General features: G+C 36.7%; 1 protein-coding gene across 5 annotated transcripts in view; it reads left to right on the forward strand.

Moving 5' to 3' along the window:
* Positions 1-18,403, forward strand: part of PLCL1 (phospholipase C like 1 (inactive)) — a 352,432-nt gene that overhangs the window by 254,295 nt on the left and 79,734 nt on the right. For all 5 annotated transcript variants that reach the window (XM_032354307.1, XM_032354311.1, XM_032354309.1 and 2 more), the window contains exon 2: positions 14,689-17,163. In XM_032354307.1, the coding sequence (XP_032210198.1) occupies positions 14,689-17,163 (2,475 nt within the window). The remainder of the gene's footprint in view (positions 1-14,688; positions 17,164-18,403) is intronic.

An 18,403-nucleotide genomic window follows, 5' to 3' on the forward strand; every position in this document is an offset into this window, starting at 1 on the left:
AATACAGAGAAAACTAATTCCATAATTTTGCACATTTCCTCCTAAAGATAACTACTATTACCAATGGAATATATTCTTCCAGATTTGCCATATATAAATAATGAGATCTCATACTATATGTACACTTTATAATACCTACATTTTTAAATACACACAGACACATATTATCCATTTTCAGATTTATAGATCTCTGTCACCCATATTAGTGCTGCATAGAATCCTGTGGCATTAATGTACCAGAATTTATTTTGCCAGTCCTTTCTGGGGATAAGAGTTTATTAGTTTACTTATTTTTTTGATATCATCACCAGAGTGGCATAACTGCCTTGTACTTATATCTTTGATCATTTGCTCAAATATTTTCTTAAAATATATGCTCTAAAATGATCTTGCTAGATCAAAGTAGATGTATTCTTAACATTTTACAACATATTGCTACATTGCCTTCCAGAAAAATTGTACACATTTATATTCAGCATAACATTGAAAATTCCCATTATCTCACTTTCTGTAACCTTTGATAATCTGACAAGCAAAACAATAATTTTTTTATTAAGTAAATAATTTATTTACTTAATAAAATTTTATTTATGAGATATGTTTGAAAGTTTTTTCATATAATTTTGAAGCAGTCATATAATTTTGTAAATCTATCTTTCTAAAATTGGTTTGTGAACACTTTTTGTAAATTAAGAAACATATAGCAAATATTTCCCTCCCCTCTTTTTTCTTTAATTTGGATATGGTTTTAAGTTTTAATGTGGTCAATTTTATCAGTATTTTACTGTATGATTTCTGGTCTTTATATGTTTAGTAAGAAGAGATTTTCACGACCCCCAATTACACAAATACATGGTTATAGTTTTTTCTAGTACTTAACATGTTTCATTTAATCCTTAATACTTTGAAATTTTTTTGGTCTGGCAGAAAGGAGTAATCTAGTTTTGTTGTTGTTGAAATGGATAGTGAATTTCTTCAACATTAATAATTGCCTTCATTATTTGAAATGCCACTTCCACCTCTACCTCTTGAAATGAGCCCAGTGGGCCTTTTATAACAATTTTTTTTCTGTATTTGCCTACTAATTAGTGGAATTTTGCCAGTATTATCTTTTAAGTATTTTTTATGTTTTCACTTATTTGATCCTTTTTTTTTTTACTTTAAATGAAATAAAATTCCATACAATTTTTGGACATATCTTATTAAATTTGTTTTTGACTGGATTACAGTATCTGTTGTTAATTCCAGTAGGAGTCCCCTCGCATTCACCCACCCGCCATTACATTTAGAAGCAGGCTGATGTATGAGAAAGCTATTAGTATTTTTTTAAAGATTTATTCATTTATTTTAGAGAGAGAGCATGAGTGGAAGAGGCAAAGGCAGAGGGAGAGAGAATCTCAAGCAGACTCTGTGCTGGGTGCAAGGTCTGACTTGGGGCTCAATCTCACCACCCCAAGATCTTGACCTGAGTCAAAACCAAGAGTTGGCCACTTAACCAACTGTGCCACCCAAATGCCCCTAAGTTTTTAATATTTGTATTTTATTTTGCCACCATCACTTTTATTAGTACTGATAATTTTTCAGTTGATCATTTTTTATTTTCTAAGTAAATAATTATATTTTCTAAAATAGTAATGATCTTTCACCTCCTTTACAATATTTTATACTTAATTTCTTAACCTTGTCTTATTGCTTTGGCTTAAATATCCAAAATTATGTTCAAATATAGAACACATAATGTTTTTTTTGTTTGTTTTTTGTTATAATGAGAATGCTTTGAAAATTTTCCAAGTTGGTATGCTATTTCCTCTAGGATCTCTGGAATAAGATTGGTCTTATAAAGGAAGTTTTCTTCTTTTCTCATTTTATAGAGAGCTTTACTGGGAATTAATGTTGTATTTTATCAGTTGCATTTTGGGGAATTTATAGGCATAATCCTATTGTTTCTCTCTTTTAACCTATTTGTTTATTGAAGTACATTGATGGCATGCCTAATGTTGATCCATTCTTACATTCCTAGAATAAAACCTAACTTTTCAAAGACTTTATTGCTCTTTTAATACATTGCCATGCTTTACTTACATTCTTAACTGAGCTATATCTAAAATTCTGTTTTGCAGTTTTATGATTTTCAAAGTGCTTTAGCATACCTTATTTCCTTTGATCCTTGAGATAGTACTATGATTTAGGTTAGGAATTATATTGACAAATAAAAACAATAGATGTAGAACAGTAGATACAGACCTTTTGCACAAAGTCATTTAAGTAGGTGGAGATGGTGAGTGTAAAATCCATTAGTCCCCAATTCAATATTTTTTGGGGTGGGGGAATTTAATTATTTCAGTAATTTCTATCAAAATGTATGTATGGGGCGCTTCGGGGGCTCAGTAGGCTAAGCATCTGCCTTCTGCTCAGGTCATGATACCAGACCTGATGGGATCAAGTTTCACAATGGGCTCCCTGCTCTGTGGGGAGTCTGCTTCTTCCTCTGCCCCTCCAGCCTGCTTGTGTTCTCTCTCTCACTCTTTCTCATGCTCTTTCTCTCTCTCAAGTAAATATACAAAATCTTTTAAAAAAAGTTGTTTATGGACTCTGAGTTTTATTATCACAGATAAAAACTACCCTTACTTTTTACGTTTTTCTAAATTAAGACAATTTTTCATTTTTACATTTTCCTAAATTAAGACAATTATTTGTTCCACTTTGAACGTGGTTTCAGTGGTTGGGTTGGGGGAGGTAGTGGGGGCAGAGGGAGGCATTTGCCCTTAGAGTCTCTGGGCTGAGAATATGCATCTATGAGATCTGTCATCTGTTTCTTGCATATGGACAGAAGCTGGTGTTCATTTAATCAGAGTCATACAATAAGGATTAAAGTTTTAGATGATTCTAACCCATTCTGGAAGTTATGGATAAAACTTGAAACCTTTAATCAGATTCATCTTGATGTTCAGGTCAAGTTGACTATTTGAGCCAAAGCTTTTATATCTCTAAGGTCATTAATCCTGAAGAGCATATTCTATTATCACTATAAGAGAGAAAAAGCATTAAGAATGTGTTTGCACTTTGCTTTGGGTCAAGGGAGTTTTTATTTTATTTGTGGTTCACAGATCCACCTTATAAAAAGCTTAGAGATTTCTTTTAGATATTTATTACAGAAAAATATTCAGCTGGGAAGTTTAAAGTAATATAAATGTAAGTTTTAGAATCTGTGAGGACTTAATACAAGTGCAAGAAACAGTCCATTTGTTAGCATATACATATACTTATTAAATGGAAGATTAGACTTCTCCAAGTCCAAGAAAAATAGATTTAGTCTATAAATGAATTGTTTCTTAAGTTTGAATAGAATTGTGCTTTTATTAAATTGGCATTTAATCTCCATGTCCCAGGTCACAAAAATTTATAAAACGTTTTCTAAAAATAAATTCATTGTTTTTTAAATTTTCTGTAATTTAATTAAATTTAATAGGCTTCTTAACGAGAAGCCTACATGTATCTCTTACTATATAGAACAATGGCATTGATTCCATCTCTAAGAAATATTATTAATAGTTAAGTTTTCTATATACTCTATTTGGAATTTACAAATGACATATATACTCTGAAATCTTGTCCTTACCAAATATTGCACAAAAAACTATGAATTTCTAGAAGTTGATTATTTTTCTAATTCTATTTTTGTTAAAACTTTATGCTATAAAAAAAAGGCTGATTATATCTCCATTTCCATTTAATTTATTTTCATTTAATCTAACTCTTTTTCTTTTTTTAAAAATTGAGATATAATTGACATATAACATATAACATATGTATGTTATAACATATAACACACGTTAACATATAACATATATAATATGACACATAACATATAACACATATCAACATATATAACAGATATATGTTGACATATAACATTGTTTTTTAGATATAAAACATAATGATTTGAAATATGTGTATTTTTGAAATGCTTACTAGAATAAGTTTAGTTAATATCCATTACTACATAGAGTTACAATTTTTTCATGTGATAAGAACTTTTAAGATTAAAAAAAAGAACTTTTAAGATATACTCTTCCAGCAACTTTCAAATTCTGAATGATTTTTTTATTTTTATAAATCTGTTTTTGAAACTCAACTCTAACACCCTATGATAACAAGTGGTAGAATTCTGTAGTATTGAAATATACTTTTCACTCTTAAATATGCTTTATTCAAATTTAGATGATTAGAGGAAATTCCAAAGTGACTAAAATCAATGTAAAAATACATTGGTGTTTCATATCTGATGGTAAATATAACCATTAAACACTGAGAAGTTACAATGAAGGACAAACTAGTCTGTGAACTGGCTATTTAGCACTGAAAGAAAAATAGAAAATTTTTTCAGGAACATTTTTGAAATAAACTCTAGTTAAGAATGTTCCATTCCTGTTGATATTTTGATTTTTTGGATAAAGTAAATAAATATGCAGCCCGAGTTAGACCTTCAAATCTATGTGTAATTCTGAATGCATAATTACGTATGCATGATTTTTTTTATTCCAACTAATTATTTTTTTTAAAGATTTTATTTATTTATTTGACAGACAAGGATCACAAGTAGGCAGAGAGTCAGGCAGAGAGAGGAGGAAGCAGGCTCCCCGTGGAGCAGAGAGCCCGATGCGGGGCTCCATCTGAGGACCCTGGGATCATGACCTGAGCCGAAGGCAGAGGCTTTAACCCACTGAGCCACCCAGGCGCCCCAAATTCCAACTAATTATTTATCAGTTTTTGATGGATACCTTAATAAAGCATCAATGTATATGCTTATAACTGTGAACTAATTAGGGCATTACATTTAATATCTAAATAATACACCGAAAGAGATGGATTAGATACAGGCATTAAAAGAATACGTTTCCTTATTCTTCATGACAGAGACTTTCTTTAGGGACACGACATGCTGTTTTCCACGAAGAGCACCTCCCGTGAATCCTTGCACCAGAAACAACAAAGTCTACGTGGGCAGGCTGTGAGTTCAGCCAGATTCTCAGGCCCTGCTGTGTGGGGAGTCTCTTGAGAAGGGACAGAATCCTATCTCAGTCTCCAGGCCCACTTGGTTCTTGGCACCGATGACTTGTATTGTTCTTGCGTGTGAGGTGGACGTCTGTCTTAGAGGACTGGGCCTATAGCAGTGTGTCATTCCTCGGAGGCCCGTGAATAATTGTGAGGTGCCCTTTACTGGGGTCCCTTCACTCTGTTCTTATTGGCACTTCGACTGTGACAGCAATGGAACATATTCTCCTGGGACTTACAATAAGCACAACCATGTATTGCGTGCGACAGTTAGGTGAATTGGAAAAGGTAGTTTTTGACGGGAAAAAGGGGAGTATTAATGCTCCGTGTAACTGGACACAAAGGAGTGGGCCATGAAGGATGCAAGCAGAGATTAGGAAGATGTACGTGAGAAACAAGGCTTTTGCCAGGAAAACAGTTGACACCATAAGGGAACATCTGTGCTTATGGACTTGAGGGGAAAGAAGTTGAGAATAGAGTCTGTCAGTCAGTGAGGTTTCGCAACAAACCACCACAGGGTTTGTGCCTAATGCTGCAAGAAAAAGCAGAAATGGCAGCAGTCGATGAAACTATGGAAGGAATTAAACATCTGGAGACATGGGCTTCCAAAGCCTTTATCTATCTGGTTTCCCTGTGGCCAGGTCTCCTCACCTACATGGATGTAATTTCCGTACAGGTGAAAAAAAAAATCCAAACAAGTGAAATAGTCTTTGATTTTACCTGTGACTGTTGTCTGCAATGAACAGTCAGTGATTTTTACTAGATTTTAATGGTTTTTTTCTTGAATGAACCACAAAGATGAAGCATATAGAAAAAAGTACAGGGAGAGGTAATTCTTCAACTTTACTGTTATTGAATAAACATCATATAAATAGGTTTCCTTATAAATAACATCATATATTTTGTATATTAGATATATGAATATGTTTATTCATATACTGAATAAACATCATATAAGTAGGGCTATTTCAGATCTTTAATAAATAACATTTTAAGTGTGTAAACCAGGATATAATATTCTTTAAACTGTAACACAGAGAGGATATTTTGATGTTATTTACCATTACTCTTACCGTTCTTTTGAGTCAATTTCTTCCCAGTTTTGTTAAAAATTTCAAACCAAAATTAGTTAGTTTGAGACAAACATTATTGTCTAGATGAGGTTAAAGTAATCTTTGTCTCAAAAATGAAAACCATAGAATGTGACTCCTTAATCTTGATTTTTCAATTCCAGATATTTTAGCAGGCATTATAAAGTCATTAATCTACTGAAAATCCAGTACTATTCTGGTTAATAAAATGCTTTGCAGTCTGACTATTAACAGTTACAGTGACCCCCCCACCCCCTTATCCACAGGGGATATGTTCAGAGACTCCAGTGGATGCCTGAAACCACAGATAGTACCAAACCCTATAGATAACTACATTTTTTTGTGTACATATATACCAATGATAAAATTTAGTTTATACATTAGGCACAGTAAGAGATTAGCAACAATAACTAATAATAAAACAACTGTAACAACATAGTGTAATGATAGCTATGTGAATGTTGTCTCTTAAAATATCTTATTGTGCTGTACTTACCCCTCTTCTTCCTGTGATGGTTATGAGATAATAAAATGCCTATGTGATGAGATGAAGCAAGTTGAATGATGGAGACACGGTGACATGGTGTTAGGTTACTACTGACCTTCTGACAGTATGTCCGAAGGAGGATCATTTACTTCTATACTATGCTTAACTGAAAAGCAAAACTGCAGACAAGGCAGACACCCTACTAGGGAGCGTGGCAACAGGATCTTGGTGTCACTAAGCCTGCTGAAGCCATCTTCTGGGTTCCTGCAGCAAACTTTTACAAGCCATGCTGGTAGTAACAAGGTCTTTCTAGCCCATCCAGGAATAACAGAGTTCTAGGTAGAGCTGTGTAATTTGAGATTTATTTTCCATGACATAAAATGATATGGAGGCCCCACATGGAAGTTGTGTTTGTTTTCTTATTAAATGGCAATACTTTTAGCATTTTTTTCCTAAGACCAGCTTTATAGATTTTGGACATTTCTTCAATGCTTAGTTTGTATCTTGTCTGTTTTTAATTATCTTAGTGAAGGCCATAGTTTTAAAGATAGAATAACTATATGTAATTGCTATAGTACTTCTTTTTCATAATGCCCTTATCAGCTCATGTTCCCCTTTGTGGTCTTGGTTATCCAACATTCTTAATGTTATAGAAAGCTGCTTATTTATTTATTAAATGTTTGTGGGTTTTATTTATTTTTTATTTAGTAATCTTTTTTAAAAAAGATTTTATTTATTTATTTGATACACACACACAGAGATCCCAAGTAGGCAGAGAGGCAGGCAGAGAGAGAGGAGGGAAGCAGGCTCCCTGCTCAGCAGAGGGCCCAATGCGGAGCTCGATCCCAGGACCCTGAGATCATGACCTGAGCCGAAGGCAGAGGCTCAACCCACTGAGCCACCCAGGCACCACTATTTAGTAATCTTTACACCCAAACTCACAATTTTGAGATCAGAGTTTTATGCTCTACTGACAAGCCGACCAGGCACCCTTGTTTTTATCTATTTAGAAGCATTTGTTATACGCTTTTCTCAAATTAGCAAATTTGATAATTTTTGTCATTGTTTTACCAACTTTATCATTTATAAAAACTCGTACATTAAAATAGTGATGGAGAAGAAGCATTTATTCCAGGCAACATTAGTTTTGGGATTAATGATTTTCCAGAGAACCAGTCACTTGGACAGTGCCATAGTTAGCACTTGATCTTGGTATAAGCAGATGCTCTATTTTCAAATAGTACATGGGACATGCATAATAAGAGTCATATTTACAGAAAGCCCAGGATAGAAACCATGCAGCAAGAGAGCTTGAGATAATTTTTATTGAGTCATTCCTTAATGAGTTCTGAGTAAATGATTGCAGTGAGATTTAGCACAATGGAACCTTCCTCTGCTCAACAAGTCAGTGGTACTGAGAACCTACCCTGAAATGGACTTTCTACACTCTATGCCCATGTTTGCCTATAGGATATCAGTTGTTTTGCTTTCAAATGAGAAGAGTCATGTAAGAGAAGATGTTATTCTTTTTTAAGAGAAGTTGTCATTTTAGAGAATATTTAGATTGTCACTGGCTTCCTATAACTCAACTACTTTTCCATCTCTGCCACAGTGTATACATATCAGAGTAGGTTTCCTAAAGAAGATGGCTTTAGTTTAGTTTATTTTGTTAAATAGATCACCTTTTATAAATGAGATGCATGTTAAATACAGACATAAAACTTAATTTGGCAAGAGAGAGGTGCATGCATACTGTTAGCATTGGCCCTAATTTATCCTTTCGTTGAAGTATAAGGTGTAGTAGAGAATGAATGTTTTCTTTATGGATAATAAAACAGCTATTCAGCTTCTTACCAGCGAGGCTGAGGGAGCCACCAGGGAGAGCCAGTGGTACACAAAGCTTGGGTCAGGCGTCCACCCCTTCTCAGCAGAGTGATTTCAGGACCTCTATCCCCTCTGTACCACATAGTGACTTTAGGTGGGTCACGTGGGATTAATCCTGAGTAAGTCATGTCACCTGTTGGTGACTTTACATTACATAATTTGAGTTTACTATGAGAAAGTAACTTTGGAAATTTTAACGTGGAATGAACAGAATAATTCTACAGTTGCAACCTTCCCTTACCTGAAACTTGAAGGTGATAGGTATAGTGAGGATAGTGAGGATACCACCACCTCCCCCATGTCCCTGAGTTCTGCGTGAAGTGGTAGCCCTTGTGTGGGGGGTGGGCTTTCTCTAGACTGCTTCACTGCCACACATGGATGTGGATTCGGGCATTGGCACATTGGACAGGATATATTAGCTATATGTGTATATTAGGTATAATATATACATTAGATCTAAATTTCCATTCCTTGAGCTATCAACAATCCGAGTTAATATAGCCGGTGTTTGTGAGAATAGCCTTTTCCAGGATGATCGCTCTTGGTGTCTGCCTGTTGTTCTAGTCTCAACTGGAGTCACTTATCCCTCACTGATGCTAGAGTCATCCTGGCCTTCTTTCCCACCAAAGAACATTTATACCTGCTCCTCCCTTTCTTTGAAACGCTTTGCTCTCACCCTCGTCACTGTCCTCACTATCCTGAAGGAGAGGTAAGACAGTCTCTCCTCATGGGGTGCCTGGGTGGCTCAGTAGTTTAGTTTCTGCCTTCAGCTCAGGTCATGATCCCAGGGTCCTGGGATCGAGCCCCATGTCAGGCTCCCCGCTTCTCCCTCCCCCTCTGCTTGTACCCCCATCTTGTGCACTCCTTCTGTCTCTCCCTCTTTCACTTCCTCTCAAATAAATAAAATCTTAATTAAAAAAAAAAAAGACATTCTCTAATCAGAGTTACCAGCAGACATTCGAACGGCTAAATCCAGTCAGCCATCTTAGCATCTTGTTTTCCAGCACTTACTCCTTTAAGTCTGTTCTTTGGCTTCTGTGAGAGTCATGCTCCTGGTCCTCCTGTTCCTCATACTTCATATTTTAGGTCTTCTCCTCTGCCTAAACTTTTCACCTAGGTGGCCCATAGTCATCTAAAAAATTCACCATGGCCCAAAGTAAACTCTGTTTCCCTCCCACTTCACCTCTCCTGGTAGTCCGTATCTCAGCAATATTTCCATTCCCCTCTCACTCAAACCAAAAACCTAGGAGTCATCCTAGACCCAGTGAAGGACTTTTGATTTTACCTTATACTCATTTGATACTTCTCACCTCTCTCCGTTCCTTTTGCTAATAATCTACCTCAGGCAATCACCGTCTCTTTCCTTTAATGCGTCAGTAGTCACCGATGGCACCATCTAGTGCACATGCAGAGGGATCTCTCAGATAAAAATTAGAATTTATCAGTCTCTCCAAAACTCTATAAGATGCTGGTCCCTCAGGATAGAGTAGGTATACCCATTACTGTTAGTTAAATGAATGAATGAAGCATGGGAACCCGAGGCCTCTCAATATCCAAGGTTGGGCCTCATTTGGGTTCTAGATTATATTGCCCACAATCCTTGGAAGATTTCATGCATCAACCAAATCTCTTTCTTGAATTTTGCTTGGAAGTTCATAAAACAAGAATGAAGAGTATAGTGTTAGAGTGCATAGGGTGTCTGTAAGAACAAGATAGAATCCGTATGGGGAAAATAAGATTTGTGTGCCTATATTTTTGCTTATCTTTTAATCATGATCTATTAAATTTTTATATGAAGACTTTCTTAAGAGAGCTCTTCAAAAACAAGCATCCTCCGCCCAATACAAAAAGAGAGAAGTGGATGCCACTTTAGTGTATCTGCGTCTGTATAGCTGGATTTCGGCATTATGACAAGGATTCCTTCTAATCAGTCTGACAACTGGTGTTTGGACTGGTATTCTTTAACGTTTGTAAATTGGTTCTGTTTTAACAAAGAATCATTCTGAAATGTTCATTTATAAACAACTTGCAAAAAAATGAATATGCGATGATATAATTTGATGTTTAAATGAGCTCATCAGGTGAGAAGTAGCAAGACGTAGATACGATGTTTCCTTTATTCTTACATTTGCCCACAATGCTTTAGTTTACTCTTTTTGTGTATGGTAAAATTTATATAACATAAGATTTACCACTTGAACCATTTTTAAATATACAGCCCTGTGTCATCAGGTACATTCATGTTAGTGTGTTGCTTTAGTATACTTTTCTCTAAAATTACTATATTGAAATAACTCAGTAGTTTTGTTATTGAGACACAAAAATGCTCACGTTGAATAAGTTGAGTTGCTTCTGCAGCTCATCAGTGTGTTCCTGAAGAAAAATGATTTTATTTGTTGTGTTTGTTAAGGAACTTGCCGTATATCCAGGCTTGTTGGGTCAGAGAACAAATGCCAATGGAAACGTATAGAAACAAGTTTATTAATTTGGCTTATCTGAACATTTTTTAAAAAGATTTATTTATTTATTTATTTATTTGACAGAGAGAGAGAGAGAGAGACAGAGAGAGATCACAAGTAGGCAGAGAGGCAGGCAGAGAGAGAGGGAAGCAGGCTCCCTGCTGAGCAGAGAGCCTGACCCGGGGCTTGACCCCAGGACCCTGAGATCATGACCTGGGCCGAAGACAGAGGCTTAACTCACTGAACCTCCCAGGTGCCCCATATTTGAATATTTTTAAAAATAAAATAAAACATATTTGGGGTTAGCTTTTAATGTTATGTAAGAATCTCATTTAATCATGATTGGTGTCCTAGTTCTAAAACTAGATAAATAGCAATGTTGTAGAAAATAATGAAAAATAAAAAAAATGGAAAACAGCATTTTCCCATTTTCTCCTAGTATTCTGAAATTCTTTTCTTTTCTTTTTTTTTTTTTTTTTTTAAGATTTTACTGTATTTGTCAGAGAGAGAGAGTGAGAGCATAGGCAAGTGTTGGGTGGGGTGGGGCAGCAGGCAGCAGGCAGAGGGAGAATCAGATTCCCTGCTGAGCAGGGGGCCTTATGTGGGACTCCATCCCAGGACCCCTGGATCATGACCTGAGCTGAAGATAGATGCTTAACCAACTGAGCTCCCTTAGGATCCCAAGACTTTTCTTGATTCTGATGCTTAAATTCTTTATGTAAAGTATAATTATTTTAAGAAGACAGTAGATTCCAAATGTAAAGTCTTATCTGGAAATGTTTAAAGATGATATAGACATAATTTGGTTTATTCATTTTATTTATTTAACTTGTTTAAATGTGTTCCCTTCCCGTGAAATGATCATTTGGAAACTTGAACATAGAATGTTAGGCAATAGAAAGGACTGAGTTCAGTGCCTGACTAATTCTTGTATCCTGCTGGAAGACGAAACTAAGTTTTAATTTAGGGGACAGAAGTGCCATAATGTGCTGTACCCAAACTAACACATTTTGTAAGCTGCACTAAGAGAAATTTGGGGGGTAATAAGTACCTTAGCCTCCTCCCTTCATTTCAGACTGAGAGGATTTAGCTTTAAAATAAATGGCAAGTGGGATACCTGGGTGGGTCATCGGTTAAGCACCTGCTTTTGGCTCAGGTCATGGTCCCAGTGACGTGGGATCTAGTCCCCTTCTGGACTCCTTTCTCAGCTTCTCCCTCCCTCTGCTTGTGTTCTCTCTCTTTCTGAAAAATAAATAAATAAAATCTTTAAAAAAATAACATAAAAGGAAAATCCTCATACTTCATAATAATCTCTTTATCAAAATGACCTTATGACTATAGGAGTCAATTCAATCATCTAATGAACTGGAAGGTGACAAGAGCACACCTGAACCCACAACGAGCTCTGGTTTCTCCTGGAAAGTGCAAAAAACACCTGTCTCTCCGATATAGATGACCGCAGTGATTTTCTCCCAGTCTGCCATCAGATATTTTTTGTATTTATCAACAGGAAGCTGTACTACCAACACTTCATCTTTTTTTCATTGGGAGGGTGTCTCCTGTCTGTTTACCTTCTCCACCACCGATCTGCCAAGATCTTCTTGAGGGAAACGCACGTGTAGGGGTATAGGGTTTGGCGGAGGCCGTGGTGGTGATGAGGCTCAGAAGGGGATTCGGAGTTGTCCGTCTTCCCTGCCCACTCAGTACAGGTCCACCTGCCTCACCTCTCAACTTTTTGGAGCTAACGCATAGCATGACCATTGAAAACAGACTTGGAGAAATATTGGAGTCCTAAAACTATTCCAGCATATTCTGAATAGAAATAATCTTGACAGCAGATGAGCTAATTATTTGTTCACATGTGCTTTGGCTAGCTTTTCGCTCTTCTGGGGGGGCTTGTAATAACTTTAGAGTTTGTCCTTTGTGAGACACCAACCTAAGAGTATATCTTTTCCACTGGTTTCAAGTTTAAAGGCACTTTGGGATAAGTTTTCGCTTTTGGGAATTGGTGGTCAATGCAAGAAATTTTGGAGCATTTTGGAGCAGGTCAGTTCTTCCCTAGGCTAGGTAGAAAACATTTATCTCTTGAAGACTTATTGTACTAGGAGAGAAAGTCTTGATTTAAGGAGATACCACCACAGGGAAGAGAAGCTTACGGCTCAAGTCAGAGGGAAGTGTTAGGACTGTGAAGCTGGGGTACCAAACATAAGAAGGCACAGCAACTACAGTTGTGCCTTTACAGCAACATTAATTTCCCACTTAAGCCTTGTTGAAACTATTAGAGGTTTTATAATTCTGTTGACAATAATCCTACTTGGAACACGATATGCTTTATATAAAAATAATTTTTTTGTGAAAGGTCTAATTAGTTTAAAAGCCTAGTCAAATGGTAGCTTTAAAAGCTGAGTCACAGTCTAATTTACTATCACAATTCACAGTTTCCCTCTTTATTTTACTTGGTAGATTAATCCCATCTCAACAGTGCCATTAGGTGCCTGCTTTCATGATGTGGAAAAATACACACATACATTCGAGATTTTTGAACATGTGGGTTGTGAAGAATTTAAATGTGTTCTAATAGTTCAACTGCGTATAAACAGCTGAAGATTTATACTTGTTTTGTAACTTAAGGATGAGGAAATTGACTACTATGGGATAATTAAAAATAACAACTCTCTGGGAAAGCAAGAGCTAAGTTGTTAGATGCCAGGGCATCAAGAAACAATATTCTGTAATCTGTACAGAATTTTTTTTTTATTCTGTAAATAAATTGGGTAATTTATATCTTTGTCACTTGAAGATCAGATATATATTTGAGTTAATGAATCATCCCACCAACATTCCATAACTAAAGCAAATTTTGTTTTCCCTTCATGGGCAAGGTTTTAGTCAATTGAATAATAAATCATCCTGCCTTTTCCTGAATCACAGGCTAGGGAGGCTCTTCATCTTCAGAGAAGCAGGATCTCAATTAAATAAGGCCTTAGAGGAGAGATTCTACCCTGTTCTTTTTATTTTTTTATTTTTTTGGTCAGTATGGCTACAGGTTTGTCAATGTTTTTTTAAAGATTTTATTTATTTATTTGACAGAGAGAGAGAGAGATCACAAGTAGGTAAAGAGGCAGGCTGGGGGTGGGGAGGGTGGAAGCAGGCTCCCTGCTGAGCAGAGAGCCCGATGTGGGGCTTGATCCCAGGACCCTGAGATCATGACCCAAACTGAAGGCAGAAGCTTAACTCTCTGAGCCACCCAGGCGCCCCTATTGCCAGTCCTTTTTCATGTAAAGCATATGAACCAAAAATCTTTTATTTGGACTAGTTTTAAGTTTAAAACTTAAACTGTTGCTTAGTATAAATGAAGAAAACTTTTTTAAAGAAATCCAGTGTTATTTCTTTCACATATCTGCAGGAATTTGAGCTAGGGTGTCAAAGTACCAACATGTAGAGTTTCTTAGGAAATCTGCTCTAATGAACGAATGAGTGATTTGTAGTTAACTTAATAGTTGATTTTATTTCAAAGAACACGAGGCATTTGAAAAATAAGTTTTTTTCTGAACCTAATATCAATTTTCTCAGCGATTCTTCTTTTTCTGGAACAGTGAAAATGTGAAAATAATCATAATATCTGAATGGAGTCTGAGGAGTTCATAGAATGTTACTGAGTCTGTCTATTTTCTAAGGAAAATTGATTCATTATTTTCAAATTATTTTACAGGATCCTTCAAACCAAAAATGTGGTGGAAGAAAGAAAACAGTATCGTTCAGCAGTATGCCATCGGAAAAGAAAATCAGCAGCGCGAGTGACTGCATCAGCTTCATGCAAGCTGGCTGTGAACTGAAGAAAGTCCGGCCAAATTCTCGTATTTATAACCGTTTTTTCACTCTGGACACAGACCTCCAAGCTCTTCGCTGGGAACCTTCCAAGAAAGACCTTGAGAAAGCTAAGCTCGACATTGCCGCTATAAAAGAGATCAGACTGGGGAAGAACACAGAAACGTTTAGAAACAATGGCCTGGCTGACCAGATTTGTGAGGACTCTGCCTTCTCCATACTCCATGGGGAAAACTACGAGTCTCTGGACCTAGTTGCCAATTCAGCAGACGTAGCAAACATCTGGGTGTCAGGTTTACGGTACCTGGTTTCTCGAAGTAAGCAACCCCTTGACTTTATGGAGGACAACCAGAACACGCCAAGGTTTATGTGGTTGAAAACAGTGTTTGAAGCGGCAGATGTGGATGGGAATGGGATTATGTTGGAAGACACTTGTGTAGAGTTGATAAAACAACTCAACCCTACCCTGAAGGAATCCAAGATCAGGTTAAAGTTTAAAGAAATCCAGAAGAGCAAAGAAAAACTAACCACACGAGTGACAGAAGAGGAATTTTGTGAAGCTTTTTGTGAACTTTGCACCAGGCCTGAAGTATATTTCTTACTGGTCCAGATCTCTAAGAACAAAGAATATTTGGATGCCAATGATCTCATGCTCTTTTTAGAAGCTGAGCAAGGAGTCACCCATATTACTGAGGATATGTGCTTAGACATTATTCGGAGATACGAACTTTCTGAAGAGGGTCGTCAAAAAGGGTTTCTTGCAATTGATGGCTTTACCCAGTATCTGTTGTCGCCAGAATGTGACATTTTCGATCCTGAGCAAAAAAAGGTTGCCCAGGATATGACGCAGCCATTATCTCACTACTACATCAATGCTTCCCACAACACCTATCTCATAGAAGACCAGTTCAGGGGGCCGGCTGATATTAATGGGTACGTTAGAGCTTTGAAGATGGGCTGTCGAAGCATTGAACTCGATGTTAGTGATGGTTCAGACAATGAACCGATCCTCTGTAATCGAAATAATGTGACAACACACCTTTCCTTTCGAAGTGTCATAGAGGTGATAAATAAATTTGCCTTCGTTGCTTCTGAATACCCACTCATCCTCTGCTTGGGAAATCACTGCTCTCTACCACAACAGAAGATAATGGTTCAACAGATGAAAAAGGTCTTTGGCGATAAGCTCTATACTGAGGCACCTTTGCCATCAGAAACCTACCTCCCATCACCGGAAAAATTAAAAAGAATGATTATTGTGAAAGGAAAGAAATTGCCTTCTGACCCAGATATTTTGGAAGGAGAAGTAACAGATGAAGATGAAGAAGCAGAAATGTCGCGAAGGCTGTCGGTAGATTACAATGGCGAGCAGAAACACATCCTGCTGTGTAGGGAACTCTCTGATCTGGTGTCCATCTGCAAGTCTGTTCAGTACAGGGATTTTGAACTGTCTATGAAAAGCCAAAACTATTGGGAAATGTGTTCATTTAGTGAAACAGAGGCCAGCCGAATTGCAAATGAGTACCCAGAGGATTTTGTAAATTATAATAAGAGGTTCTTATCGAGAATCTATCCAAGTGCCATGAGGATTGATTCCAGTAACTTGAATCCACAGGACTTTTGGAATTGTGGCTGTCAGATTGTGGCAATGAATTTTCAGACTCCAGGTCCAATGATGGACCTTCACACAGGCTGGTTTCTTCAAAACGGAGGCTGTGGTTATGTTCTAAGGCCATCCATCATGCGGGATGAAGTTTCTTACTTCAGTGCGAACACAAAGGGCATCGTACCTGGGGTGTCTCCTCTCGCCCTTCATATCAAGATCATCAGTGGTCAGAATTTTCCAAAGCCCAAGGGAGCTTGTGCCAAAGGAGACGTCATAGATCCCTACGTTTGTATAGAGATACATGGAATTCCAGCAGACTGTTCAGAACAAAGAACTAAAACTGTCCAACAGAACAGTGATAACCCCATTTTTGATGAAACTTTTGAGTTTCAAGTCAACCTACCTGAGCTGGCCATGATTCGTTTTGTTGTTCTGGATGATGACTACATTGGGGATGAGTTTATAGGACAATATACAATACCGTTTGAATGTTTGCAGCCTGGATATCGGCATGTTCCCCTGCGCTCTTTTGTGGGTGACATCATGGAGCATGTAACCCTTTTCGTCCACATAGCAATAACTAACCGAAGTGGAGGAGGAAAGGCGCAGAAGCGCAGCCTGTCGGTGAGAATGGGGAAGAAAGTTCGAGAATACACCATGCTCAGGAATATCGGCCTTAAGACCATAGACGACATCTTTAAAATAGCAGTTCACCCCTTACGAGAAGCCATAGATATGAGAGAAAATATGCAGGTGGGAAAAACTCCAAGCTCTTCTTTCCTACCCCTCCTTCTTCCTACCCCTGCCTTACTGGTGAACATTGTGTTTTACTAGTGATCTGATTCCTCAAAAAATTATCAGAAAAGTTGTATAAAGCCACTACCACTGAAATAAGTGTTGGCCTATGATAAAGCAGATATATTTTATGTATCTGATTGTGAATGAATGCTGTTGAATTCCATCTCAACTAAACCAGTTAATATAAATGCTTTATAGATCCATTAAATATCCCTGCCACAAAATCAATATGGGGTTGTGTATATGAAACAATGTGAACAAAATAAAATATAAAATATTATATGTATGCACAACATATAAAATATTATCTATATACAAACAGTACTAATTACAAGTATATATATTCAATATTTGCAGACACGAACATGAAAGGGAATTTAAAGTCCTAAAAAGAAATGCAATGCCTATTAAGTTATTTTAATTAAGTGTATGAAAACAACAAGAATAAATTACTCCCCACCAGAGCAAACACAACTAAACAAACAATAGTCACCACTTGAACTTGTTGAAAACTATGCAGTCTTCCCTTAGAAAAGTGCTTTAATTGAAAGATCATTGATTTTGGCTTAAACTCTATCCCCTTGTGATCTTGAGCAAATTAGTTCAGATCTCTGATCATCAGTTTTCTCCACATAAAGTAAGAAAAATAGTAATACATTACAGAATTATTATCAGAATTAAATGACAGTATATGTAAATTGCCTGCTCCTGGCATGTGGAAATTCATCATTAGTTTCTTTTCCTTCATGAATGCTTGTAGTCAGAGATGGTTGCCAATTTCTTTCTTGGCTACTAGAATATACTTATTCTAGGGTCATGTTACTGAGAAACAACCAAACCACAAGTACTAAGTTCCTGCAATGTGCAAAGAGGTGTTGGTTGGTAGCAGAAGTAGCAGTCTGGGAACACAACAAGAGAAGAACTTTTTCCAATGCAGCTTCTTTACCTAACATTGTTTTTAAGTTTTTTATTTTTTTGTTGTTTTTTTTTAATTTATTCATGAAAGACAGAGAGACAGAGGTAGAGGGAGAAGGAGCCTGATGTGGGACTTGATCCCAGGACTCTGGGATCATGACTTGAGTTGAAGGCAGATGCTTAACTGACAGAGCCACCCAGGAGCCCTAGCTAACATTTAAATAGTAATTTCACACACACAAAAAAAAATCCCTATTTTCAAGATAGAAAACAAGCTTGA

This window comes from Mustela erminea, chromosome 8, assembly GCF_009829155.1.
Source record: "Mustela erminea isolate mMusErm1 chromosome 8, mMusErm1.Pri, whole genome shotgun sequence".
NCBI lineage: Eukaryota > Metazoa > Chordata > Mammalia > Carnivora > Mustelidae > Mustela > Mustela erminea.